The following is a 25,073-nucleotide window of genomic DNA, read 5'->3' on the forward strand; positions in this document are numbered from 1 at the left end:
TGGGAATTTGTTTGTTGGTGTCTGAAGGGGCGCACATCATCTGACTTGAGCTTTGTGGTAATGTGCGACTCCCATCTTTGCATGAATAGTTTGTGGAACTATAACTAGACTTGAATGCTAGTAAAGTGTTACAGCAATGGCATTTCCTTCCTTACGGAGGGAGAGCGCCTGCCACCCTCATTGTGTGTAGCCCATGGTGGGAGGGTGGGTGTGAGAGAGAGAGGTGTCTGTAGAATTTGCCGTGTCCTCTCGGTTTACTGGGTGAAGCAGCATGATGCCTGAGGTGCTAAATCTGTTTGTTTCACGGCTCTGGGGTTTTCTTCCCAGACCCCCACCAAATGTTTTCGGTTTGCAATAGAAGTTCAGCCCTGTCATGATATATGCTGGAATTTGACCCCTGGGCGATCATCCATCTACGTGCAGCCTGATATAACCTGTAGTTTCCTAGTGAGGTGTGAATGTGAGAATTTTCTTGCTGTTTTTCAGTTACAGAATTAAGGAATACCATAGCAATGGCACCCCACTCCAGGACTCTTGCCTGGAAAATCCCATGGACGGAGGAGCCTGGTGGGCTGCAGTCCATGGGGTCGCTAAGTGTCGGACACGACTGAGCGACTTCCCTTTCACTTTTCACTTTCATGCATTGGAGAAGGAAATGGCACCCCACTCCAGTGTTCTTGCCTGGAGAATCCCAGGGACGGGGGAGCCTGGTGGGCTGCCGTCTGTGGGGTCGCACAGAGTCGGACACGACTGAAGTGACTTAGCAGCAGCAGCATAGACCTGTTTTAAGAAACACACAAGCGCTCTCAGGCAGTTTATAAAGTATTGTTTAAAAATTACACACACACAACATGCCATTGGGAATTAAATAATTTAGCCAACCACATTGTTTTATTTTCTGATTTTTGTAAAACCCCAATTTCATATTCTTTTTGAATTTTTTTGGTTTGACATACGTCATCTTTATAAGTATACTTAGCAGCTGCATATTTTGGTGAGAATATCACTAGTTTCCCCCGATTTTTTGACCATTTGGCTTACATCTGCCTTTTTTTAATATCGTAAATTTTACTTAATATATATACTTATGTGTGTCGATTTTACCTGTTAAATTACTGTATTTCCCAACAGTGTTTTATTAGAAGTGGACTTTTGAAGAGGAATTTTTCTCTCCAGTTCTTAAAATACATGAATACATTTTGAGAAATGCTTACCAGTCACACTGCTGTCAGCCTTATAATAATGCACTTTTACCACAAATTTGTCACTGTATTGTGAGAAGGTTTTTGTCTCCCCTTGGCTGTTTAGACATATGGTGCCTTCTCACTTTAACCTGCATTTCTTTGGTGCCAGGTGACTGTCTTTTTATTTTTTGCTAATCCCATTTCTGTGGCTGTGACGTCCATGTGAGTACTTGCCTTGTTACACCATAGATGAAACTCCACGCATGCAACTGGTTTCAAGTGGGCACACATATACTTTGTGATATCTCAGTGGCTGTGTAGTCTTGTTTTTTTGCTGGTTGGTTTGTTTATATGCAGAAACTCACCCAATTGATTTATAAAGGGTCTTGTCTACTACAACAACATTCAGTTCATTCGCTTAATCGTGTCTGACTCTCTGCGACCCTATGGGCTGCAGCACGCCAGGCTTCCCTGTCCATCACCAACTCCTGGAGCTTGCTCAAACTCCTGTCCATTGAGTCGGTGACGCCATCCAACCATCTCATCCTCGGTCGACCGCTTCTCCTGCCTTCAATCTTTCCCAGCATCAGAGTTTTGTCCAATGAGTCAGTTCTTCGCATCAGGTGGCCAAAAATATCAGCATCAGTCCTTCCAATGAATATTCAGGACTAATTTCCTTTAGGATTTACTGAGAATGCAAGAGCCATTATTTTTTAGGCTATGAATCTTGGTGGTCTCATTCCAGTTTTTTAAGCTTTGGCTAGTTTTCATTCTGTAGAAGTTTGAATCTTGTTTTTAAACCTGCCAGTCTTTTATTTTTTGATTTCTTTCTTTACTTCGTGGAAGTTTCTAATGATTAAAATGACTGGTCTGTTGCCTGATACTGTTCTAAAAATAGTGGTAGAGGAAAACCGTTACTGAACCAGTGAACCAGATGGATAGTCCCTCCCCACGCGGGACACAGGAGGCAGTGCAGCTCCTCGGCTGTGTGACTCGAGTCTCCCGTAGCTGGGCAGGGGCGGCCGAGTGTTCCCACAGAACACCAGGGCCCTATCCCGGGGCAGCGAGGGAGGCGGGCCTCGTGGGAGTGGGCCACGTGCTCACGCTGGTTCTGCTTGCAGCTCTCGCCAGCCCCGTCCTGGGCCTGAGGGAATGTACCAGAGGCTCGGCCGTGTGGTGCCAGAATGTGAAGACGGCGGCCGACTGCGGGGCCGTGCAGCACTGCCTGCAGACCGTCTGGAGCAAACCGACTGTGGTGAGTGTCGTCTGGAACGCCTGCCCGCAGTGCAGCGCTCTCTCCTGCCTCCTCTTGTTTGCTCCTCCCCATGACCCTGGGGAGGCAGGACCTGTTTGTCAGGGGCGCTGGGCGGGGTACCCACAGGGAGTGATGGAGGGCTGGCGTGGGGAGGCCCCCCTCTGCCAGTCAGTCATGTCTTCATGCGCAGACGGGCAGGAGGCCTCCGCATGTGCCCCACTCTGTGCTCTCTGCCCCAGATAAGGTGTGGCTGCCATTCCCGGGGCTGCACCCATGGGTACAGCTCTGCCCTTGTCACTCATCAAAGTAGATGCTAAGCTTTTGAAAATCTTTTCCCCCTCTTTTGCTATTTTCTCTCTCTGCCTCTCAAACAGGCACATCATTGATTCAGACCCTAGAGCTTGGTAGCTGTCGAAATTTATTTCCAGTTACAGCCAACCTGGAAAAGATGCCACTGATTTTTCATCTGAGCAGTGATAAATATATAGCACATTAATGTGGGAAAACTCTTGAGATGACAGACCTCAAGTGCGCACTGCACGCAGTCTGAACCTTCTCAGGAGACGCCCAAGCTCTGCTGCTGAGTCAGCCGACTCTGGGAAGTGCTTCCACCCATGGTACAAGCCAGCTTTGACTGTGTGGAGCCTGAAGTCTTAACACTTGTCTGTGGCTCCTAGTACTTCACTAAGAGAAGAAGAGTTAATTAAATAACACTGCTCTTTAAGTTTCTGAATTCACTCTTGACCTGCCATCTGTGGCCAAAATTTCAGATTTTGTTTCTCATTTGCTTCTGGTCTTGTTTTTAATACTGCTTCCTCTTTTGAAGTTTAGTGTGTCATGAGGGGAGCTTTTTAGATCTCTCTCTCTCGACAGGGCAGTCTTAATGGACATCTGAACCTCACGGGCACTCATTCAGGATGGCCGAGTGGCCCCATGCATGGGATTAGCCTGATTAGGTCTGAAGGTTCAAGGCAGTTTCTCTAAATGCAGCTGAATTCACAGGTGTTCCTTTATCTCACCTGTGTCAGTTGAGACGTGTCAGTTCCTTCTTCATGGGTCGAGAATCAGTTGACGTACAGAAGGGAACACCCCACAAGCTTTGAGGACTGGCTAGACTTTGCATGGTCCTGGGTCACGGAGGGGTGCCAGGTTTTCCGTCTCTGAGCTCTGCAGTGGTGACGTGTGGCCCCCACTGGCGTGCAGCACGGCCCAGGAGGTGGAAAGCAGATGAAGGGCTGGCAGTGGCGTCAGTGTGAGTGTGCAGAGGGTCTGGCTGGGCCTGTTTCCCTGCCTTCCCCTCCTTTCTCTGCACCACAGTACCAATTTTCTCTGATTTTTGCTACTCTGATTTCCAGTTGGTTTTTATTTTTTTTTTCCAGTTGGTTTTTAAAAGTAGTTATTTACTTAGGCTTCCCTTGTGGTTCAGCTGGTAAAAGAATCTGCCTGCAGTGCAGGAGACTGGGTTCGATCCCTGGGTTGGGAAGATCCGCTGGAGAAGGGAAAGGCTACCCACTGCAGTATTCTGGCCTGAAGAATTCCAGGGGCTGTATAGTCTATGCAGTCACAAAGCGTCGGATATGACAGAGTGACTTTCACGTCACTTAGCCAGGTCTTGGTTGCAGCAAGCAGGATCTTCAGTGGACGTGAGCAAATTCTTGGTTGTGGCATGTGGGATGTGGTGCCCTGACCAGGGGTCAAACCCAGGCCCCCTGCATTGGGAGCATGGAGTCTTAGCCACTGGACCACCGTGGAAGTCCCTCCAGCTGATAGATTTCGAGCCTCAGTTTCCTCACAGGTGTGCTGTGAGCAGGTATATGAAGCGTGGCTGGCGCCAGGCTCACTGAGCGCGGCGCCGAGGGGTGGGGGGCACTCTGTGCCTCCCATAGGAGCGTGGAGTAGTGATCGGCACACCTGATCCTCCCCTGTGGTGTCCGTGCTTCTCACCTGGGTTGGGGACTGGCCTGTGCCGTGTGTCAGAGGTGGCCCTGGCTGGATGGAGTGAGAAAGAAGGCCGCGGTGATCTTCAGCCACGTGCAGTGTGAGTTTTGTCTTACAAATACAGACCTCTCTTGTGTTCTTTCCTCTTAGAAATCTCTTCCCTGCGACATATGCAAAGATGTCATCACTGCAGCTGGTAACCTGTTGAAGGACAACGCCACCGAGGTGGGCCGCCACAGTGTGTGTGGCCGTGTGTGAGTGGCGGCTGTGTGGCTGTGCATCGGTTCCTCACAGAACTGTGATTCTGGGGTCCAACTGGGAATGGTCTAGGCCCAGGTGGGAAATAACTGTCCCATGGGCCACAGACTGTTTCTGTCACATGATCCCCCCACCCCCGTCCTTTAGAAACGTAAGAACCTTTCTCAGCCGCCGGCTGTACAAAAACAAGCTGTGGGCACTAGTTTGCTGACTCCTGAGCTCAGCATTAAATGCCCTTGGTTGACAGGGAGTTTGTATCACATGCTGTTAACCTTTAGGTTCATTTTTTGGCGATTTCTGCTCAGAGTTCCCTGTGCCTGTCAGACTGCAGGTCCGAGCGTCTCTGTTTTGAATAGTGCTCGCGTCTGCTTTCTGCCTCATTGGTCTAACAGAGCCATGGCTCCTCACTAGCCCTCTCCCATGTCCTTTTCCCTGAGGGCCGCTGGAGCTGGAGGGCCTCTTGCATTCTGTCCGTTGGCGGAGAAGAGGTCCATTCTGGTCTGACTCTTGCCTCTGTCCTCTCTAGCAAGAGATCCTCATGTACTTGGAGAGGACCTGTGACTGGCTCCCTAAGCCGAACATGTCTGCCTCCTGCAAGGAGATCGTCGACTCATACCTCCCAGTCATCCTGGACATGATTAAAGGACAGATGGTATGTGATGGAGAAGAGCCTCTTTTTTTAGGGCACCTCTGAAGCCAGGGGAGGTTCCAGATCAGGTTACAGTGACCATGATGGAGAGTTCATTGGTAGATTAGGATTTTGTCAACAGATCTTTTCTACAGTTTTAATATCCAGAATGGCTTTGGCACAGCAGGCCACTCAGCTTGTAATGGTCAAGGGTTGGGGAGGGCATAGGAAATACGGGAAGTCATAGAATTATTGAGGGAATGTAAACTGGTGTAACAGTTATAGGTGTTGGTTTGATAACTCATGTCAGCCATAAGGATGCTTGACTTTCATTTAGTAAGTATCTGTTATGCATAAACCGCATGTCATAGGTTGGGTTTTCAGCAAGGAACAAGGAGCCAAGTTTGTGAATTTGGAAGAACTCTAAAAACCTCTAGTGGGGCGGGGGTGTCCTGGGCGGGGACCACAGTTTTGGTGTGGAAAGCAGGGCTCACCACAAGACCTCAGGCCATGTTCCAGCATTGCCGGTGCAGTGGGGAGTCCTGGGAGGGGTTCACGGGAGAAGCGACAGGATCCTTGTTCAGAGGGGTTGATCTGGGTCCCACCAATGGGGAGCTCCGAGAGGGGAAGCTGGCGGGACGGTCAGGTATGAGATGTGAGGCGGGTGGGGGAGGCGGAGAGCCGCACGTTGTCTTAGAGGATAAATGGACTAGACCTGCTGGTGGACGGGGCTGCAGGCAAGGGGAGAGTTAGTCGTGCCTTCCAGGTTTGTGGCCCGTGCCTCTGGGAGGACGATGGTAGCACCATTTGTTAAAATGGAGCTGCGGAGGGTTGAGTGGTTCAGTTTGAGGTGCCTGTGAGCTGGGCATGGGCACGTGAGTCAAGCAGGGAGAATTCTGAGGCACCAGGTGGCCTGTTTGCTTCTGGGGCAAGGGTTTCCATTTGGGCCTCTTTCCCCCCAGAGCCATCCCGGGGAGGTGTGCTCCGCTCTCAACCTGTGTGAGTCTCTTCAGAAGCACCTGGCGGAGCTGAATCACCAGAAACAACTCGAGTCCAATCAGATCCCGGAGCTGGATATGGCTGAGGTGGTGGCTCCCTTCATGGCCAACATCCCCTTCCTCCTGTACCCTCAGGACGGCTCCCACAGCAAGCCCCAGCCCAAGAAGGTGAGGCGCCGGGCCAGGCTGCTCAGGGCCCTGTTTGGGGTTGGGGTGGAACCAGACCTGAGACACAGAAGGGGCAATGTGTACAGTTCTGAACCCGGGGCCTCATTCCTTCACCTGACTCCACAGTTACCCCAGCCACCCTTCAAATGGTTGAGCCACGGAGATTCTGAAGAACTGGGATGTTTAACATGCCCCCTTTCCTGTTAAGTTTCACTGTGATAAATGCCTGCATGGTTTTAAACTTCAGTCACTTTAGAGCCTATAAAAGCACGTTAGGAACTGTTTAGGGACTCACTTCTAGTGCTATAGTATGAGCATGTAGGAGTCTGAATACCCTGAGCTGTTTAAGGAGGGTGTAGAGCCTAACCACCCCGTCTGTCTAGGCTAATGGGAACGTCTGCCAGGACTGCATTCAGCTGGTAACTGACGTCCAGGAAGCTCTGAGGACCAACTCCACCTTCGTCGAGGCCCTGGTGGACCACGCTAAGGAGGAGTGCGACCGCCTGGGGCCTGGCATGTCCGACATGGTGAGCCTTGCCCCCTGCATCGCAGGGTGCTCTGGGCCAGGGAGCTGGGCTCTGGAGATAGGAGTGGGACAGCCAAGAAAGCTCACTTCTGGGGTACCACTTCAGGTTCCACCTAAGGGCCCTGAGGAAGAGATCGTTCTTCTTTTCTCTCAGTTGCCACGTGTGTGAGGAACAAGAATAGAACCACGTAGAACCCTGGTTTGAAAGGTTGGGCTGTCGTATGTTCATAACTGTGCTGTCCCTGCCACCCGCAGGGCGGTTCCCTGGGGGAAGCTCAGGCCCCTGGATGGCAGGAGGCTCGCCCAGCACCCCTTCTTTAACTCTGGAGGATGTTGGTCCTGTGGACTCAGAAATTCTGTTAGCTCCACGAAGGTTTTATTTCTTGGACCCTGTTGACATTAACCACACTCATGAGATTGACATCTAAAACCAAATGCTGTTTAATGCCCGACAACTTGGAAGCTAAACCTCTGTTAGACCTGGACTCCTGGGTCTGGGTTCTAGAGCCACCTTTCCAGGTGGAGCTCTGGAAGCTAAGGGTCCCTTTCTGTCCACGTAAACCTGGGACACTCTTAGCCTCATTGAAGAGTCTTTGTATGTTTGCTATGTCAGTTGGCTTCCCCAGACTAACCTCTCTGAGGGCTGTTATATCACCCTCCGTTTTCTTGCTTATAGACGCTTCATAGTCATGACCAGAGGGTCTGCAAGAAATACCTAGATATTTATGAAAATCATTATAACTTAACTGGATTATACTAGATTTAAACTTTATAATCCTGTCTAAGAACATGTTAAATGAATTTGGGAAGTAATCTCAAATTGATCAGTGTATCTCACAGTTACCCTAAATTGCCCCTGAGTAGTTGCTGTGTGACCTTGGGGAAAGCAAGGGCCATAAAAGGAGATTGGAGGACCTCATCTCTAAGGGCCTTTGGAAAACATTTTCAAAACACTTTGCCATTTTTTGTCTTATTGAGGCTGCCCAGAATAGACATTGATAGGATTCTGCTCTTGGAAACCTGCCTTGATATTTGCATATTGATACTGTTGGAAAGGCTGGCGTGTTGGTATATTGTTGTAGCAGTGTTTTACTAAAAGTGTGTTTCTGTCTCTCCAGTGCAAGAACTACATCAACCAGTATTCGGAAGTTGCTATCCAAATGGTGATGCATATGGTAGGTAGCATTTCTCTTTGTCTCAGGCTGTGACTTCTAGGATTTTGAAAGTTGTACAGTTTATTTTTCCTTTTTTACCTTTGAGTACTGAATTAAACCAAAAGGAGCCCTCTTTGACCACCTACAGTTTAGTACCGCCCCCTCGCGTTCCCCGGGCCGGGGAAGGGTGGGAGCAGCCTGACCTCGGGACTGCCGTGGTGGCTTCCTGGCGGCCTGTTTGCCTCTGTGTCTGTGAGCCGGCCATCAGATTTCCGGTATCTGGCCTCATTCTGGGACCCGTGGGAAAAGCTGCTCTGTAGCTTGGCCAGGCCTGAGGATTGCTCTGTTGTAGCCTGAGTTCTGAACGAGGAGAATCCGCCTCCCACGGTTGGTCCTCGCTCTGCAGCAGTGTCGGCTGCGGCTGCTGCTTGAGCCCGTAACCGCTGCCCTTGCTTCTGATACATCCAGGTGGTTGGGGTGGTCCTCCACTATTAGAGGCAGAAAACATCCATCGCGTGGAGGGAAGCCAGCTAGCTCCATGCAGGGAACGGTACAGAGCAGGGTGGTCTGAAGGCATCCTCACACAGGGAAGATGCCCTGGCCTCGTAGGATCTATCTGATCCGCAGCGGGTGAGGGGTGGGTTGTATTTAATACTGCTTTCTCTCTGTCATGCTGACTTCCTAACTGCGTTGAGATTGGCCTACAGTTCTTAAGTTTGTTCTCTAACCAGGGATCAGAAAGCCATGGCCTGGTAGTTTTATTGGAGTATAGTGATACCCATATTTGCACTGTAATAGTAGGATTGAGCAGTTAAGACCTTAGGGCTGTAACGCCTAAGTGAGTTACTCTCTGGCCCTGATCTGACCACTCAGGGGTTCCATCAGGCATAATAGAATTTTTGTGGAAATATTACTCACACCCTGCCTTGTTCTAAAAATAGTTTAAAGGCAAAGGGCTTTTGCATACAAAGACATGCTGCTAAAGCAGGAAAAAATAAGCCTTTGATGTGGCATGGTCTAGTTAAGTGCTTCGTCACAGCTAACAAAATATTTTTATTATTTTTAAAAATCATGCTGTATAGACATATTTGGAAATAGGGATAATTACCCGTATTTTTGCATTTTTGTCTAAACTCGTCTTGGTCATTAAATATACTGCATGTACAATTGCTAAATGGCTGCATAATATTTCCACTGTACAGATAAAATTCCTTATGGCTGGTGTTGAGGTTGTTTTCAGGTTTGCTCTTAGGATAAACCGTATGATGAACATCCGTAGAGCCAAAGAGATAGACATGCACATCCCTGTTTTTTCCCCTCAAGATAGGTGAATGGTAAGTAAGACTGGATTGCTGAGTAAAGGGCAAGGCTTTGACGCGCGGGCTTGCCTCGAAGACGCCACAGGTTTAGTTTCGGACCACTGCAGTACAGCGAATCAGATCAGGATAAAGTGAGTCAAACGGATATTTTGGCTTTCAAAAAAATTTCATTTGAAATTTCATATGAAAGTTACGTTTGTACCACACTCTGTGAAATATGCAGTAGCATTAGGTTTAAAGAAACAATGTATATACCTTAAATAAAAATACTTTATTGCTAAAAAATACTACCACGGAAGCCTTTAATAGTAGTAACATTAGAGATTATTGATCACACAGATCACCGTAACTAGTATAAAAAATTTGAAGTACTGCAAGAATTACCAAAATATGACACAGAGACATGCAGTGAGCAAATGTAACAGAGGGGGTCAGTAGACTTGCTTGAAGCAAGGTTGCCCCAAACCTTCAATTTGTGTAACCTGTGACGCTCACCAAACTGAGGCATGCCTGCATTGTCAGACCAGCCTTCCAGGCTGGCATTTGGCCACCTGGGGGCAGTCTGCCCTGAGACCTGGGCTCCATGGCCTCTCTGGGTGTATTTGATGTTCTAAGACGGTGCTCTGATTTGAGCAGCCCCGTGTCTTGTTCCCGGCTGCTCATCACCAGCCTGAGGCGAGAGCCTTGCAGGCGAGGTGGGCTTGGCTTCTGAGCTAGGAGAGCCCTTCATAACTGGTGCTTTCCGGGGACTTGCTGCTCAGGGTTCGGATTCGTTGTCAGGGACAAGGGGACGGTGCACAGACAGGCTGGACAGTGTGGTCTGACCCTTGAAGGGAGAGCAGCTTTCAGGCCCCCATGTGCAGGCAGTAGTAGGCTCAAGGAAGGTTGTTGATAGATGCCTGAAAGGGCATTTCCCCTAAACTTCCGGTGACAGACGTTTTTACACCTAGTTAACTGCTTGATTATTGTTGTTTTAATTTTTTCTTAACTGTTGTGTCCTTTCCTTTATTTTCATCTCCAATTTCCTGTTTTTTTTTTTTTTGTTCAACAGCAGGATCAGGTATGTGATGGGGATTTGCTTGTAGTAGTGGTTTGCTGCTGCTTGTAGTTATTTTGCTCATCTTTTTTTGTATCAGCTCTGACAGATACAAGGAATGATTGTGACAGGTGGGCTCCCTCTCTCTGTTAACGAATCGGCTGGCAGGGGGAGAGTCTACATCTCTCCTGTGTGATTCAGCACTGGAGGGGTCAGGGGTTTCGTTTCCCCTGCAGGGGGACCCGAAAATGAAGCCTGCAGAGCCTTATGCTCTGGTCAGATGGGGGAGTGGCCGGCCACGCGCAGGCCACCAGTGGGTGGGGAACCGTGGGTGGCGAACCGTGGGTGGCCTCTGGCCACTGCTTTCTGCAGTGCAGGCCTGAGTCCAGGGGGACGCCTTGTTTCTGTCAGGCCTCGGGAGAGCATTGCATGTCACAGTCATGTTTCTCATCAGCCCGGAAATGCTTCTGCTGCATGAGTGAGTCATTTGCAAATAGCGAGCAGACTGTTCCCCTGTCTGTTGGATCCAGAGAATTGGAAACAATCTCTTGATTATAGCTTCTCCTCCTCCGGGTGATGGGGTCCTTTGGGTTCTGGAGCCACATGAGACAGCTCGAGAGCAAGGCCATTGGTGGCAAAACCTGGGGACTGAGCCCCCCGATTGGACTTACTGAACCAGTGCCCTTTCAGGGTTGTACTGAGCACTGCCCTCCTCTAGTTCTAGAATTCAAGATTTTCAAAGGTATTATGAAGTCTAATAGGAGAACACCTTGGTTGAAATATCTGAATTTTCACATAGGCGTCCTCGAGGAGTTAGTATAGCAAAACTGGTCAGAGACAAAGCATCCATACCTCCTGATCTTGGTCTTTTTTCTAAAAAGCTTGCTCTGTCTCCAACCCTTCTCTGATTTTTTTTCCCCATTCTTAAAGCCTGTCAGAGATAGGATACCATGAGCCATGGCAGTGGGCTCGCTCTCTCCCATTAATAGGGCTTGTTTCTACAATCCTCTTCTCGCTGCTTTATGGTTTGGTGGTGGGAGGCAGATGCCGTCGGGCCAGAGCAAGCTGCTGAGCGCGTTTGTTTACAAAGTATACCCAGTGTGTATACTTCACTTGCTTTTGGCCACCTTCATAGTGAAATGGTTAAGGTGTTGTCCAGACTCTAGTTCTCTGTGGTTTGGTGTCTGGAGGGGAAGGGGATCAATCTGTGGATCTTCTGACTTGAACAGCTTCATCACTTGGGGAGACTGGGCTTTGGTGTGTGCTGTGTGTGTGCCATTATGAACACAGGCTGTGATTTTATAAAAAGTCAGTGTTTCCCCGTAATGCATCATTTTTAATGGTCCTGCCACCGAAAGATCCGGTATGGTTTTATTTGTAACACCTGGGGCTTAGTTAGGTCATGGGCATGCTTGGTTCTTCCTCCAGAAAGAACATATAGCTTACTTCCTCCTGAGAGCAAGCCAGCTTAACAGGAAAACAGGTTCTAGAACAGGCCAGGTGGCCTTGGAGAGGATTCGCTTGCCGGTGAAAGGTGCCAGGGGTCGTGCTTCTCTGGGTGCTCCCTGGCTGGAGCGACCTTGGTTGCTGATCTCCCTTCAAAGCTTTGCATGGCCTCCTCGGTACATGTGTATTTGCACAAGCCCCTTAGATTTAACATGAGTCTTCGCCTGACCAAGCTTTGACACTGGGTCTAGGATGTTCCTCCGGCACCGTGACCTTTGTGTGTAGAGCGTGGGACGGTGTGTGGGGGGAATGCGTGCCTGCTTCTTAACAGCTGCTTCTGTGCTCTTTTCAGCAACCCAAGGAGATCTGTGTGCTGGCCGGCTTCTGTGACGAGGTGAAGGAGATGCCCATGAAGACCCTGGTGCCTGCTGAGGTGGTCTCAGAGAATGTCATCCCCGCCCTGGAGCTGGTGGAGCCCATCAAGGTAGCCGGTGCCACTGGTTTATGATGGCCCGCCCTGCACAGCACACACGCCTGTGGCTCCCTGCTCGGTTTCTAAGGTTACTTGAGTTGGGGACCATTAGTTTACAGCATTCCCCTAAACTAAGCAGCACCCTCGTTGTCATATGTTTCTTTCCCGAGTTACGTTCCCTAGTGCTCATGGGATCAAGTCTGCGTTTTTAACACACCTTTCAAGGCCACTTTCCAGTGCCTGGCTCCAGCCAGATCTTCCTGATGCGCTTTCTGTGGCCGCTCCCGCATCCTTCGTCACACTGTAGCCAGGGTCCCAGCTCGATGTTCCCAGAACACTCCCAGGGTTTGTGCAGGAGCGTCTCTGGGTGCTGCTGCTTGTGTTGTGTTGTTTCCTGAGCACCCTCCACTTGGTAAAGATCTCCTTCCTTCGATAATTGACTTATGTTCAGTGTTCTTGCCTGGAGAATCCCAGGGACGGGGGAGCCTGGTGGGCTGCCGTCTCTGGGGTCGCAGAGTTGGACACGACTGAAGCGACTTAGCAGCAGCAGCAGCACTTCTTATGGGTGAGGTAGTGTTCTAGAGATTGAGGCCTACAGTAGTTCGTCAGCAGTGAACAGAACCACCCTTGTGTTCAAGGAGCACCCAGGCGTGCGGTGTCTCACCACCTGGCACGCATGTGCACTTCTTGTTCTGGAACTTTCCATGTTAGTGTTGCTTGACCTTTAGTGGTCTTGTTTCTTCCTGCAAGCTTCTCAGCATATGCCCTGTGTGGACCACGCATGGGTTAGGTGTCTGACTGCCCTTCCCGCTCCTGCCCAGTCCATATGCTCAGAGGCTGTGGCCCATCTCGCTGACTGCATTAGTGGCCAAAGTGGAGAAGTATAGCTTGTACTCTTAGACGTGTGTGGTACTTAAAATTAAAAACAAAATTCAGTTCCTTGGTTACGCTGGCCACATTTCAGGTGCTCTGTAGACACACATGGCCAGTGGCTGCTGTACTGGATGGTACAACTAGAGAAGGTTGTCATGGAAAGTTCTGTTCAGCATTGTTTTATCAAAGATAGGCTCTAGAAAAGCAATCTCAGGTGCTGAGACTTGAAAGTCAGGAGACGATCTCAGATGGGTTTAAAACTGTCTTCTAAATAGTAAAATACTGGGTCCTCTGTTCTACTGCCTCCTTCATCTCCCCAGAATGAATGCTGAATGATGAGGTGACTGGAACCAAACAGATGTTGAATGGACAGCTCTCTAGGGTTGGGGGACAGTTACTGCTTCTCGTCCTCGTTTTGGGCGGGAGGTGGAGCATTAGGGAAAGGGCCAGGTTTCCCACTGTACAGGAATCGCAGGGCCCAGGGCTCAGACACGAGGAAGAAGCCCCGCCCTGTTTGGAAAGCAGCAGAAAGTGGCTTCTGGGCGACGCTAGCCCATCCTGGCCTCGGCCCCCTTTTAGAGGAGCAGGACCAGGGGGCGAGGCGAGGCTCTTGGTGGCAGTGTTCTTCTCCTGCCCTTTTAACAGAAGGACCCAGCCCCTGCAAAGGCTGACATTTACTGCGAGGTGTGCGAGTTTGTGGTGAAGGAGGTGGCCAAGCTGATTGACAACAACAGGACGGAGGTACGTGGATCTGGGGGCGTCTGCCGTGGCAGAGGGACAGCTCTCCTGGCCCTGGAGCCAGAACGGCCTCGTGGGAGGACCAGCAGAAGACCTGGGCTTGGCCCTGGCGGGTGAGGGACAGCAGCCTGGAGGTTGGAACACCCACTCCCCACCAGCAGGTCCCTCTGGGCTGGGGCTGGAGGAGGCACCTGCCCTGCTCTGAGCTCTAACCTTTGGGGGACAGCACCTTGCTTGTTGGCTGGTTTCCTGGTCCCATCAGCATTTTCAGAGTCTCTTCACCCCCATGTGGCCTCCCATCTTCTCACTGAGCCTCTCTCGTGTCTCAGGAAGAAATACTTCATGCGCTGGACAAAGTGTGCTCGAAGCTGCCCACATCCTTAGCTGAGCAGTGCCAGGAGGTGGTGGACACCTACGGCAGCTCCATCCTGTCTATCCTTCTGGACGAGGCGAGCCCCGAGCTTGTGTGCAGCATGCTCCACCTCTGCTCCAGCCGGGGGCTGCCGGCAGCGACGGGTGAGCTCCGGGGTGGTTGGGGCTGGCTGGCCCCTCCTGGGTGAGGCGGGGCCTCGCCGCCTCTGAGCCTGGGCTCTCTCGTGTAGTCCGTGTGATGCCAAGGAAGGACGGTGGCTTCTGCGAGGTGTGCAAGAAGCTGGTGGGCTATTTGGACCGGAACCTGGAGAAGAACAGCACCAAGGAGCAGATCCTGGCTGCCCTCGAGAAAGGCTGCAGCTTCCTGCCGGACCAGTACCGGAAGCAGGTATGCCGTGGGCTGCTTTCGGCCCAAATGTCAGCACCTGCTCGGGGAGTGTAGGCGCTGGGCACTCATCGACTGTGCCTCTGGGTGAAGTTTGCCATTTCTGCCTCTGGCGTGGAGTCCACTGGAATTTTCTTAGAGGTGCCCTGTTGGCCCCAGTGGAGCCACCGGGAGGAAAATGAGCAGGTGTGGGTCGGTAGTTCACCTGGGCAGGGAGGCTGGCAGGGCCAGGAGTTCTGGCAGAAGAGCCTGTCGAGCACCCGCCTTGTCTGCCCGCGCTCTGCTTGCACTCACCCAGACCACGCTGCTGTTTCTCTGACAGTGTGACCAGTTTGTGACGGAGTATGAGCCAGTGCTGATAGAAATCCTGGTGGAGGTGATGGACCCTTCCTTCGTGTGCTTGGTAAGCCGTGTGCTAGGCTGGTAGTTTCCTGGGCCGTGCCGCCTGGCAGGGGAGTGCTGTGTGGACCCTGGAAGGGTTCCTCTCAGATCTGGGGCTGGAGGCAGAGTCTGGGGACAGTGTGTGAGAGAACCAGGCTTCCAGGCCCCACCACTTTACCGAGCAACCTTGCCTTTTTGGGAAAGTGCTTATTAGAGCTCTGATTCTAGCTGCTTCTAGCAGCTGATAATCTCAGTTTTGAAAGGGGTTAGGTGAGCAGACCTAATACTTTCTGCTCCTCTTGACCATATAGAAGATTGGAGCCTGCCCAGCAGCCCACAAGCCGCTTTTGGGAGCTGAGAAGTGTGTCTGGGGCCCGAGCTACTGGTGCCAGAACATGGAGTCGGCAGCCCTGTGCAACGTGAGTGACTGCTCTGTGGGCCCGCCTGCCAGGCCCATGCCTGTGCTCTGGCGGAGTGTGTGACGCCGAGGAGAGGGAGGCTCAGCTCTCTTTGTCTTCGGGTTAGGATGGGGGCGTGTGGTCACCAGCAAAAGCAGGGCTCCCTGCGCTCTCGTCTCAGGGGTGCTGGGTGGCAGGGGATGTTCTCCAGTGTACTTTGCTCCTGCTTTCTTGCTTCTGCTTTTGGTTCACTTGTGACAGGGTCAGGTTCATAGGAAGTCAGTCACCCGAGGGATTGCACAAGGCCTGTTGGATTCTTGCACAAGGCCTCTTGTCCCTTGGCTCCCTCTTGCCCTGACTGGAGCCTGGCCTGGTTCTTCACCAGGGCCTGGCAGAGCTCTTCTTGAGCCACCCTGGGCGCTGGCTCCCAGCTGGGCGGCCACTCCTGGGTGACCTGTGCTGCTTTCCTGGGTGGAGACGTGTGTCTCAACTTCTGTTACCTGGTGTTTCTTTGCACAACTTTCTCTTCTGCGCAAATCTCTCTGTGGGGATTCTTTCAGTGAGCCAGTGTTGAGGGTGTGAGGCCCCCCCACCTCAAGCCCTTTGCCCCAGTACCCTGCCCTGCAGCACAGTCCATGGTGGAGTGGGATCCCCCGCTTTCCTGGGTACTTGGGCCAGTTCTGAGCTGGTATGAGCAGCTGAGTGTTAGCTGAGGAGTTTTGCCTTGGGGCCCTCTCTACAATCAGAGGGAGGGGTCCTGGCCCTACCTGCAGGGGCGCTGTTCACCCACTGCTCTGGACTCTTGCCTTACGAGTCTTAGAACCCCACCACATACTATGCCTGGGTTTAAGGGAGATAATGGCCTGGGTTTTCAGCATGTGTGCCCTCCGGCTGATCTGGGCCAGGGTGTCGGGTCCTCTTTCTGGGTGCAGGCTCGTGCTAAGGGGCTAGCGGTGGAGTGTGTCACCTGCAGACTAAACTGTCCCTTCTCTCCTGTCAGGCCGTCGAGCACTGCAAGCGTCACGTGTGGAACTAGAGGCACGTTCCATCCTGGAGAAGCTGCAGCGTCTTTTCCTGCTCGTGTGTCTGGGGGAACGAACACAGATCTGTTGACTTTGTTATAGAAATAGGACCCCCTCTCCCTCAGTCCCTTTCTTCTCCCCCTCTTTGTGGCGTTGCTGTCAGTGGCATGCTGACGTCGTTGCTTTGGTGTCCCTTTCTCTGCTAGACAGATGCCGACATGCGTACACTGGAGGTCTTCTGAGTCTGTCCCGAGTCTGTCCCTGCGTGTGGTTATGTGGAGGAGAGGGGGCTCTGGCTGGGACGTGAGCCGGAGCCTCCGGACGGAGGTGGTCCGTCCTCCTGGCTGGGCTTTGGGTGCTGGGGCCTCTGCCTGCTCTAACGAAGGAGTAGAGTCACCATCCCCTTTTGTGGCCTGCTGACTGCAAAACAAAGGCAGTTTTATATGACAGATGGGAGACTTAGAATAATGAGGCTTTTTAAACAATGCGGTTCTCACTGTAACAGAGCTGGGGGGGACGGGCTCGCTACCCCTGGGTCAACCTTCAGTTCGGCTTTCTTGTCTTTCCTGATGGATGTGGTTTTGGAGTTCTGTGGTTCTGGGTGGGAGGGAAAAAACCAGTTCAGCTGAACGCGCCCTGCTAGCTCTCTGTGGAGGGCCTGTGGCTGCCTGTGTGTGTGTGTGTGTGTGTGTGTGGGCCCTCGTGGCGCCTCCTGCCTGCTCGTGCCCACCCTGGTGCCCAGCGCCAGCACCGCTTTGGGCAGGACGGCCCCTCCCCTCCGACCCCCTCTTGTAGATGTTCTTTTTGACCTGCCAATAAATGTGGATGGCAAGCTCCTAAGCCTCTGGCTTCCAGGTAGAAAAGGTCTGCTGGGTGTGCCATCCCAGGGCCTCGGCTGCCGCCCTGCCTTCTTCTCTCCCGTTTGGCTGCTTCTGTTCCACTTCCGGTTGCCAGGAGAGAGCAAGACATGCGGTTGCTATTAAATGAACTTAATGATTTTTTGGTTTGTTTTGCACTAGAATTTCTGTGATTTAACAATAAAGTCTGTCAACCACAGCCTGAGTGTGTGTGATACCTCAGCCAGAAGAGTTTGGCTTCTGAAGGGCTCTTGAGGCTGTGAGCTGTAAGTGCCCAGCAGTCCTCAGGCCCCGTTTGGCCACAGGAATGAAGTCCCATCTCTCGTTCTCCGTGGCAGCCAGTGGTCAGGGAGTGCCCCCGAAGATGGGTCCAGCTCTGGCCCGTGCTCACCCCCACCGCCCCCCTGCCCCAGCCCAGCCCCACAGGTAAGTTTACCAGAGTAACATGCTGGTTCCTTATGAGTTGCTTTTCTTTTTAAAATTCAGACCATTCCAGAGACGTTCAGTGCGTACCAAGTGAACAAAACCAAGGGTAAAATATTGAGGGAATAACTTAGTTTAAAAGGGGGATACACACGAACATTCTACATTCAGAACCCAAGGGAACATCAGTCGTTTTCTCTCTCTGAGCCGGGAACGTCTGGGAAGCCAGTGAAATGGAGCGGGTGCTCTTTGCTGACATTGACTGTGTCCGTGTGGCGAGACAGGAAGGACTCACTGCCCAACCTGCATGTCCAGTCAGGGCTGTGGCAGAAATGTGCTGGGGCTTGAGCTGGAGTCCAAGAGTCAAGGCCAGGCTGGGCATGCCTGCCCTGGGCTCCCGTGCAGTGGGCTAGGGTTGGGGGGACAGGGCCGGCTTGGCCTCTTTCAGCTCAGCCTGGGCTGAGTTGGACCTCAGACTCCTGGAGTCTCGGTGACCCTCCTTACCTCGTCCCTAGATGCTTACCATTTGTTTGGTTTTCTTAGAAAAATAACATTTTATGAAGGTAGAGATCAGATGCTGAATGAGCGTCTGGCAGAAGTGGAATCTGGGCAGCTGAGGCAGGCCCTGTTGCTGGGCCAGCCCCAGGTTGTGTGCCCAGAGCTGCCCCCGGAGGGGCCCGCACCCCGGAGGTCCTGCCCCTGCTCTGGCGCCTGGAGGGGCTGGGCTGCTCATACCAGGTGGGCTCCCCCCATCGAGTCACAGCTCCGTGATCTCCAGGGGGCTCTCCATGATCACGTCGCGAAGCTTATGCAGGGGTGTGGATTTGGCAGACTCTGTGCGGGCGTTGCGCTCAAAGGCGCTGGCCTCGGCCGTTGTCAGCGTCTCCAGCGAGCGGCCCAGGCCCTTCTGGTCATCCTCGGGCAGGCTGTTGAGGTCAGTGGCCAGCAGCGTGCCCGTGCTCCCGTGCATCACATGGATCCCGTCTGGCCCTCTGAGCTCGGTAGGCGGCCTGTGGCAGAAACGCAGGCTGCCCTGGCCGGGGCTGCGCTCCCCTGGCTCCTCTTCCAGCTCGGTCTGGATCAGCTGCAAGAGGCCAGGACCCCCACATGCTCAGGGCCTGCCCCTGCGCAGGTCAATGGCCCCAGAGTCCCACCTGCTACGGGCTTGTTTTCTCCTTACTGCACACAAGGAACCCTGGGCTTGTGTCTCAGAAGCCTGCGCAGCCTATGACCGTGTTGCTCAAACTGGGTACAAAGGAGAACCATAGATACGTCTGGTGCTACAGGTGTGTTTCTGCAGAGCATGGGGTTCCTATGAGAATCTGTGTAAGTTCCTGTATTCACTCTGAGATCTACGAAGATCCCGTGACTGCAACTGTGGAACCTGGACTTGCTACCGGGCTGGCCTCAAGCAGGATCAGCTCTCACTGTGGCAGGTGGGAAGTGTCCACAGTGGAAGCTGGAGGGGACTGATAAGGTCGAGCAGAGTCTCAAGAATGGTGCTTCTGTCCTGTGTGGAGCTTTTCAGTTTTCATCTATGGCAGTGGGGAATATTGGCCCAGCTGGAGATCTGAATTTTTTAGATAAAGTCTGACTGTTTAAAGTGATTGACGCGGCACTGCAGTCAGTTTCTAAAAATGACATGATCTCTCAGAGATACCTTCTTGGGGGTTTCTCAGTTCTGAGAAACACTGCCTCAGCACCCACCCATCCCTGAGAAAGCCCACTGCAGAGTCCAGAGAGCAGAGCCCAACTGACTCTCTGGACCTCCACCCACTGCAGTCCTGGGTCCCGGCTGCATCTCAGAGACTCGGAGGAGGATGAGAGAGGGAGAGGGAGAGAGCACCCCCAGGGCTGGGGCACAGCACACAGCTCCCGGCCCACCCGCTACCTCGGAGATGGAGGAGTGGCTGGAGGAGGCTTTTTGCACCATCCGCTGTGCAAAGAGCTTTTTGAGCCGCAGGTAATCCTCCAGGACCACCTTCAGCAGCGAGCCCTGGGGGAGGGAGAGGGTTAACCCCCACCAAGGCCCTCCCCTTCCTGCCCCACCCCCCACTCTCCCCTAACAGGTGAGGGTAATGGAAGGTGACTCTGGGCATCTGATCCTAGGGTAGAGGGTGGGAGCAGAGCCTGCTGACAGCGGCCAGCCAGACCCATGTCGCCGGAGTCCTGGCCTTGAGGCCACTCAGGCTGAAGCAGCTCATCAGCCCAGGGCCACTCTCTGTTCTGGCCCCCCAGAGGGCAGGTCTAGCTGAGGCCCTAGAGGTGGAGGAAGCTGTTTCCCAGGACCCTCCCCTGTCCCTGCATCCTCTGGAGTAAGTCCAAGCCCAGCCAGGGGTCTGGGTGCAGGAGCCTGCCAGGACAACTCACCTTGATGGGCCCCTCCCGGATGATCTGGCCCAGCTTGGCAATGTTATCATACTCCTGGATAGCAGCCCGCAGGTACCGGTCATCGTCAGGCTTGACCGCTGCTGGTTCACGCCCGAAAGTTCCCTGGGGAGAGGAGGTGTTGGCTGGAGCAGAGGCGGACGGCGCGCACACACGTGTACACACAGGCACACACGTGTACACACGTGCATGTCCCGCATGGCTGTCCCCGCCCGCTCTGGCCCAGGCTCACATGGGTGCGGGTGGGGCTGTTCCACAGGTCAGCGACCTCACTCAGGTTCTCCGGCAGGTCATCCTCGTGCTCAGCCTGGGCAGCCAGCTCCAGGTTTCGGCAGAAAGGATCCAGCCACACAGGGTTGGCCCTGCAGATGGAGTGGGGTTGGGGGAAGGCTGAGAAAGGAAGGCTGGAGTGGACAGACACTTCTGATGCCTTTGAGGGAAACGGGCCCCCACTGTTTCTTTGGCCGTACCTGGCACAGGACTGGGGGTTGAGGGTGGTAAAAAACGCCCCTTGCCTGTGGCACCTGTGGGTGATCCTCCCCTCAAAGATCCCACAAGAACCAGGACAAATCCCCATCTGGATCAGCTTTGGTGCGGAGGCCGCCCCTTGCACCTGGTGCCCAAAACCGATGTCTCCCTGGAACTTGCAGCCCAATCAGGTTGGGGAGCCCAAGTCAGGGTGGAGAGAGGGTGTTTGGGCCAGCAGGGGGCACCCACACCCCAGGTTTCAGCCAGTCCATGATGCCCTCAGGGCCTGAGAGGCAGTAGGGACTTTACCCCAGCTTGGTCCAGGGTGTGTCTCCCACAGTGCACCCAGCAGGGTTCAGGGACCCCACTCACCCATCGAAGGAATACTTGTTGGTGTTGGGCATGTCCATGATGTCAATGAAGCCACGATTCCCTGTAGGAGAAGGGTTGGGGTGTGGGGTAGAGCTGGGGAGCTGGGCCTGAGCCAGCCCTGTGAGGCCCTGGTGGTCACTCTAGGGCCTCAGGGGCCCCTCCCATCTCCCCACCCATCACAGCCCTGTCTTACCTGCGGAGCCAGCCACGATGGCTTTGAGCTTCCTCTTGTGTCTAGAAAGAAGCAGAGGGGCTGGTGAAGGAGGCTGGGGCTGGACTGGCACCTTAGGGCCTAATGGCCCTGCCTGCCTCCATGACTGTCCGCAGTCAGCCTGTCTCAGGGCAGGGCAGTAGGGGTCACTCACACGGTCCTGTAGTACCAGTTCATGAGGATGAAGAGCATGGCAGCCAGGAAGAGGAGAATGGCCAGGACAATGATCGCCATCTAGGGAGCAGGGCCGGGCCTGAGTGGGTGGGAGCACCCAGGGCAGCACGGGGCCTGGGGGGGTGGGTGTCACCAGGGGTACCTGCAGGGCGGACATGTCATCGGGCGGGCGGACAGAGATGGCGGGCTGCACGTCCAGGACATTGTAGTTCCGGAACAGATTCCTCAGTTGCTCCTTGTTTTCGTCGATCATCTGGATCACCCTGGGCGAGGGGGCAGAGGCCTCAGCCATTCCTCAAGAGCTCGTCCCACTCAGGCCAGTCTGCCCCCAAATTCACCCCCCCACCAAGCCTTGTGAGGTTCAGGCCCCCTCAGCTCAGATAACCTTGTATCTTACAGCTTCACCATCCCTTCGCATAAGATCCTATTTGATCCTCACAATTGCTGTAATAGTCCCATTTCACGCATGGGAAGAGTAAGGCTCAGGGTAGATCTCTCTGTTCACACACCTTCTCTCTACCTGCCCTGCCCACCCCTGGGTGAGAGCCCCCCATTACAGCAGCCATGATGGTGTTACCCTGCTCCCCAACTCCAGGGTCAGGGAAGGCTGACAGACCCAACTCCAGGGCAGGGGGCAGACAGACAGACAGCTGAGCACAGATGCACACCCACCGGTCCACATCCAGGATGCGGTTGGTGTCGCGGTTCACCACGTGGATGAGCAGCTCTGTCTGTGCGAAGTTCACCCGGCCCTTCTTGTCCACGTGGAACTGGGTGAGAAGGGCATCATGGGAGGCGTGGCAGGACAAGGCGTGGGAGGGGCAGGCCTCTTCCAGCAGCCCCTCCTGCCCTGCCAAAACCCCAGCACTACTGAATGCCCACCAAGGGTCAACTTCAAGGCTGACCACTGAACTGCACTGGGCGACAGTTATCAGCCCCATTTTATAGAGGAGGAAACTGACGCCCAGAGACCTGGAAGGACCATGCTCAGGCAGCTAAGAAGTGACTGATCCCTTTCATGCACCCCGATCTCTGCACTGCTCTGTCCCTGTCCTGGCCCCTCTTCTTGCTCCAGTGCCCCTAGACCCAGGGCAGGTTCCTCAGGGTACCTGAACGTCATCGGTGTTGACGATAGCACCGGTGATGTTGGACAGTAGGCGGATGAACTCCTCCTCAAAGCCACGCACGCGGTCGGGGATCTCGTTAATGACAATCTTGACCCGCTGGTCGTCCCTCAGGATATAGATGCCGATGACAGCTGTGTCATTGTGGCCAGCCAGGTCCCGGGCCATGATGTCCACCACAAAGTAACCAGGGCTGTAGGCCATGAAGAGGTCGAAGGTGCGCAGGATGCCATCCACACTCCCTGCAGGGAGAGCCCATGGCTGGTGCACTTTCTCTAGAGAATTCTGCTGCTGCTGCTGCTGCTAAGTCGCTTCAGTCGTGTCCGACTCTGTGCGACCCCAAAGATGGCAGCCCACCAGGCTCCCCCGTCCCTGGGATTCTCCAGGCAAGAACACTGGAGCGGGTTGCCATTTCCTTCTCCAATGCATGAAAGTGAAAAAATAAAGCGAAGTCGCTCAGTCGTGTCCGACTCCTAGTGACCCCATGGACTGCAGCCCACCAAGCCCCTCTGTCCATGGGATTTTCCAGGCAAGAGTACTGGAGTGGGGTGCCTTCGCCTTCTCCACTAGAGAATTCTAAGTTTTATTTAAACATGTGGCATACTAAAAATACAACTTGGGCTGCACTGGCCCAAGGATGACAAGCTGGACCCTGCCATCCCATGCTGGGAGGCTGCGGAGCACTTCTGAGCACCCCCCGTGTCTGTTTCTCACATGTAACACATGCGCCTTGGAATTTCACAACCACAGCAGAGAGATGACCGGCGGTGGTATGGCACAGTCTTCTCTTAAAAGACTGGATTCAGAGACTTAGATCTGGGTTCAACATCCGCCACTTTGTAGCTTTGTGACCTGTAGCAAGCTGCTTATTAGTTTAAGAGCAGTGGGAAGTTGGAGGACAAAGCGATGGTTGTCTGGTGGTGTGGCTGGAGGTGGCGGCACGTGAACCAGACTTTAGAGGGTGGTGAGGGGAGCATTCTGAAGGCGGAGATGAAGGTCAGGATGGTGTTACAGGAAGTGAACACAAAGGGATCCAAGGCCCGGGGAGGATGGTGTGAAGCAGGCTGAAGGAATAGTGAGTAGTTCAGCCTGAGTGGGACCCATGCCTGTAAGGGTAAAATAAGGGCTGTGGAACCAGCAAGCGGGATTAGAAGGAAGAGCTGATGGGTCTAGAAAGCCAGGCCAAAGAACCTGAATTGATTGCTGTGGGCAGTGAAGGGCAGGGAAGTGGCTGGAGGTTAGATTGGGACACCCACTGGGACACCTTCTAGAACCTAACCCAGAGATGCTCAGCTCTCCACACAGGCAGATGCACAAGCAACCATGCATACTTTTAGGGTGAAGTGTGCTTTTTGAATTCTGGCTCCCCAGTGCCTACCTAGTACAATGCCTGACACAGGGGAGGGTGAGGTGCACAAGTGGAAAGAGGAGGATATATGGAAAGGAGAATGGGGAGATGGATGGGCAGATGAATGAATGGACGCATGGGTGGACGGATGGATGGATGAGGAGATGGGAAGAAGAGAAGAAAGTGGGTGGGTAGATACAGAGATGGATAGGTGGATGGCCGGATGGGTCAACAGAAGGACTGATGTGGCTGACTGGCCACCTATACCTTGTGGGACCCCCATAGACCCTATTTCGTCCAGACCTATACTCCATGAAGTGGCTGGAGCCCCTACCCATTGTGAAGACCTGGCCCACGTCCTCAGAGTCATTGGCCAGGGCCTGGAAGTAGTGGATGGCCAGGATGCTATAGAAGACAAGGCTGTTGTTGCCAATGTCTGCGTCCAGGGCCAGCACTTGGATCAACTCTGAGCCCACTTTGGCGTCGGTGGCCACTCCTGCAGGAATAGGCAGACGAGTGTAAGTGGCAGAGGAGAGGCCACCCCACACCCCAGGCCCAGGCTCTGGTCCCTGCACCTGCAGTGTACTCAGCCTTGGTGAAGCGTGGCGGCTGATCGTTGATGTCCTCCAGCACGACACGCACTTCCTGCAGAGTGAGGTCAGTGACCAGGTCAAGGGCTGGGGAGGGCCTGCGGGGAGGTGTCCAGCTGCGATTGCTTGAGGCCTTGACGATGAAGGAGAAGACAGCTTCGCGCTCCCTGTCCAGGTCCCTCAGCACCAGCAGACGCCCGTCGGGCTGCAGCTGGAAGTTCTTCTCTTCATTGCCGACTGAAGGGGACCGTGGCACAGCATGAGGGGCCGGGAGGGGGCACATGTGGGTCATTTCCAGCCCCAGCGTAGGGAGGCACCACCCTGCCAGGCCCCACCTGCAATGAAGTAGTACACGATGGCGTTGGAGCCCTCGTCTGCATCCACAGCGCCTGTCACATTGCCCACAAGGGTGCCACGTGGTGAGTGCTCGGGCACCGTCAGCAACTGGTACTGGGGGCTGCCTTTCTGCAGAGGGAGAGGGAGGTCATGGGACGCCAAGGGAAGGCCTGAGCCTCTGCTCCTGCCAGAGGGCACTGGGCAGTGCCTTCGTGGGTGCTGAGGGAATTT

General features: G+C 53.5%; 2 protein-coding genes across 3 annotated transcripts in view; one reads left to right on the plus strand and one right to left on the minus strand.

Moving 5' to 3' along the window:
* PSAP (prosaposin) overlaps positions 1–17,607 on the plus strand; it is a 33,360-nt gene extending 15,753 nt beyond the window's left edge. The window contains exons 2-14 of the mRNA XM_005888699.3: positions 2,306–2,439; positions 4,528–4,602; positions 5,162–5,287; positions 6,226–6,429; positions 6,813–6,956; positions 8,074–8,130; positions 12,263–12,394; positions 13,901–13,996; positions 14,323–14,509; positions 14,596–14,753; positions 15,073–15,153; positions 15,443–15,550; positions 16,530–17,607. Coding sequence (XP_005888761.1) covers positions 2,306–2,439; positions 4,528–4,602; positions 5,162–5,287; positions 6,226–6,429; positions 6,813–6,956; positions 8,074–8,130; positions 12,263–12,394; positions 13,901–13,996; positions 14,323–14,509; positions 14,596–14,753; positions 15,073–15,153; positions 15,443–15,550; positions 16,530–16,565 — 1,538 coding nt within the window. The 3' untranslated portion in view covers positions 16,566–17,607. The remainder of the gene's footprint in view (positions 1–2,305; positions 2,440–4,527; positions 4,603–5,161; positions 5,288–6,225; positions 6,430–6,812; positions 6,957–8,073; positions 8,131–12,262; positions 12,395–13,900; positions 13,997–14,322; positions 14,510–14,595; positions 14,754–15,072; positions 15,154–15,442; positions 15,551–16,529) is intronic.
* A 438-nt stretch (positions 17,608–18,045) lies between these two features.
* LOC102264815 (cadherin-23) overlaps positions 18,046–25,073 on the minus strand; it is an 80,542-nt gene continuing 73,514 nt past the window's right edge. The window contains exons 24-36 of one of the 2 annotated variants that reach the window (XM_070364710.1): positions 24,842–24,971; positions 24,492–24,743; positions 24,251–24,412; positions 22,554–22,810; positions 22,117–22,214; positions 21,587–21,707; positions 21,425–21,504; positions 21,253–21,293; positions 21,060–21,120; positions 20,452–20,581; positions 20,202–20,324; positions 19,723–19,827; positions 18,046–18,915 (exon numbers count right to left, since the gene is read on the minus strand). In XM_070364710.1, coding sequence (XP_070220811.1) covers positions 18,589–18,915; positions 19,723–19,827; positions 20,202–20,324; positions 20,452–20,581; positions 21,060–21,120; positions 21,253–21,293; positions 21,425–21,504; positions 21,587–21,707; positions 22,117–22,214; positions 22,554–22,810; positions 24,251–24,412; positions 24,492–24,743; positions 24,842–24,971 — 1,887 coding nt within the window. In that variant the 3' untranslated portion in view covers positions 18,046–18,588. The remainder of the gene's footprint in view (positions 18,916–19,722; positions 19,828–20,201; positions 20,325–20,451; positions 20,582–21,059; positions 21,121–21,252; positions 21,294–21,424; positions 21,505–21,586; positions 21,708–22,116; positions 22,215–22,553; positions 22,811–24,250; positions 24,413–24,491; positions 24,744–24,841; positions 24,972–25,073) is intronic. The other variant, XM_070364711.1, reaches the window with a different exon arrangement.

This window comes from Bos mutus, chromosome 28 (genome assembly GCF_027580195.1).
Source record: "Bos mutus isolate GX-2022 chromosome 28, NWIPB_WYAK_1.1, whole genome shotgun sequence".
Taxonomy (NCBI): domain Eukaryota; kingdom Metazoa; phylum Chordata; class Mammalia; order Artiodactyla; family Bovidae; genus Bos; species Bos mutus.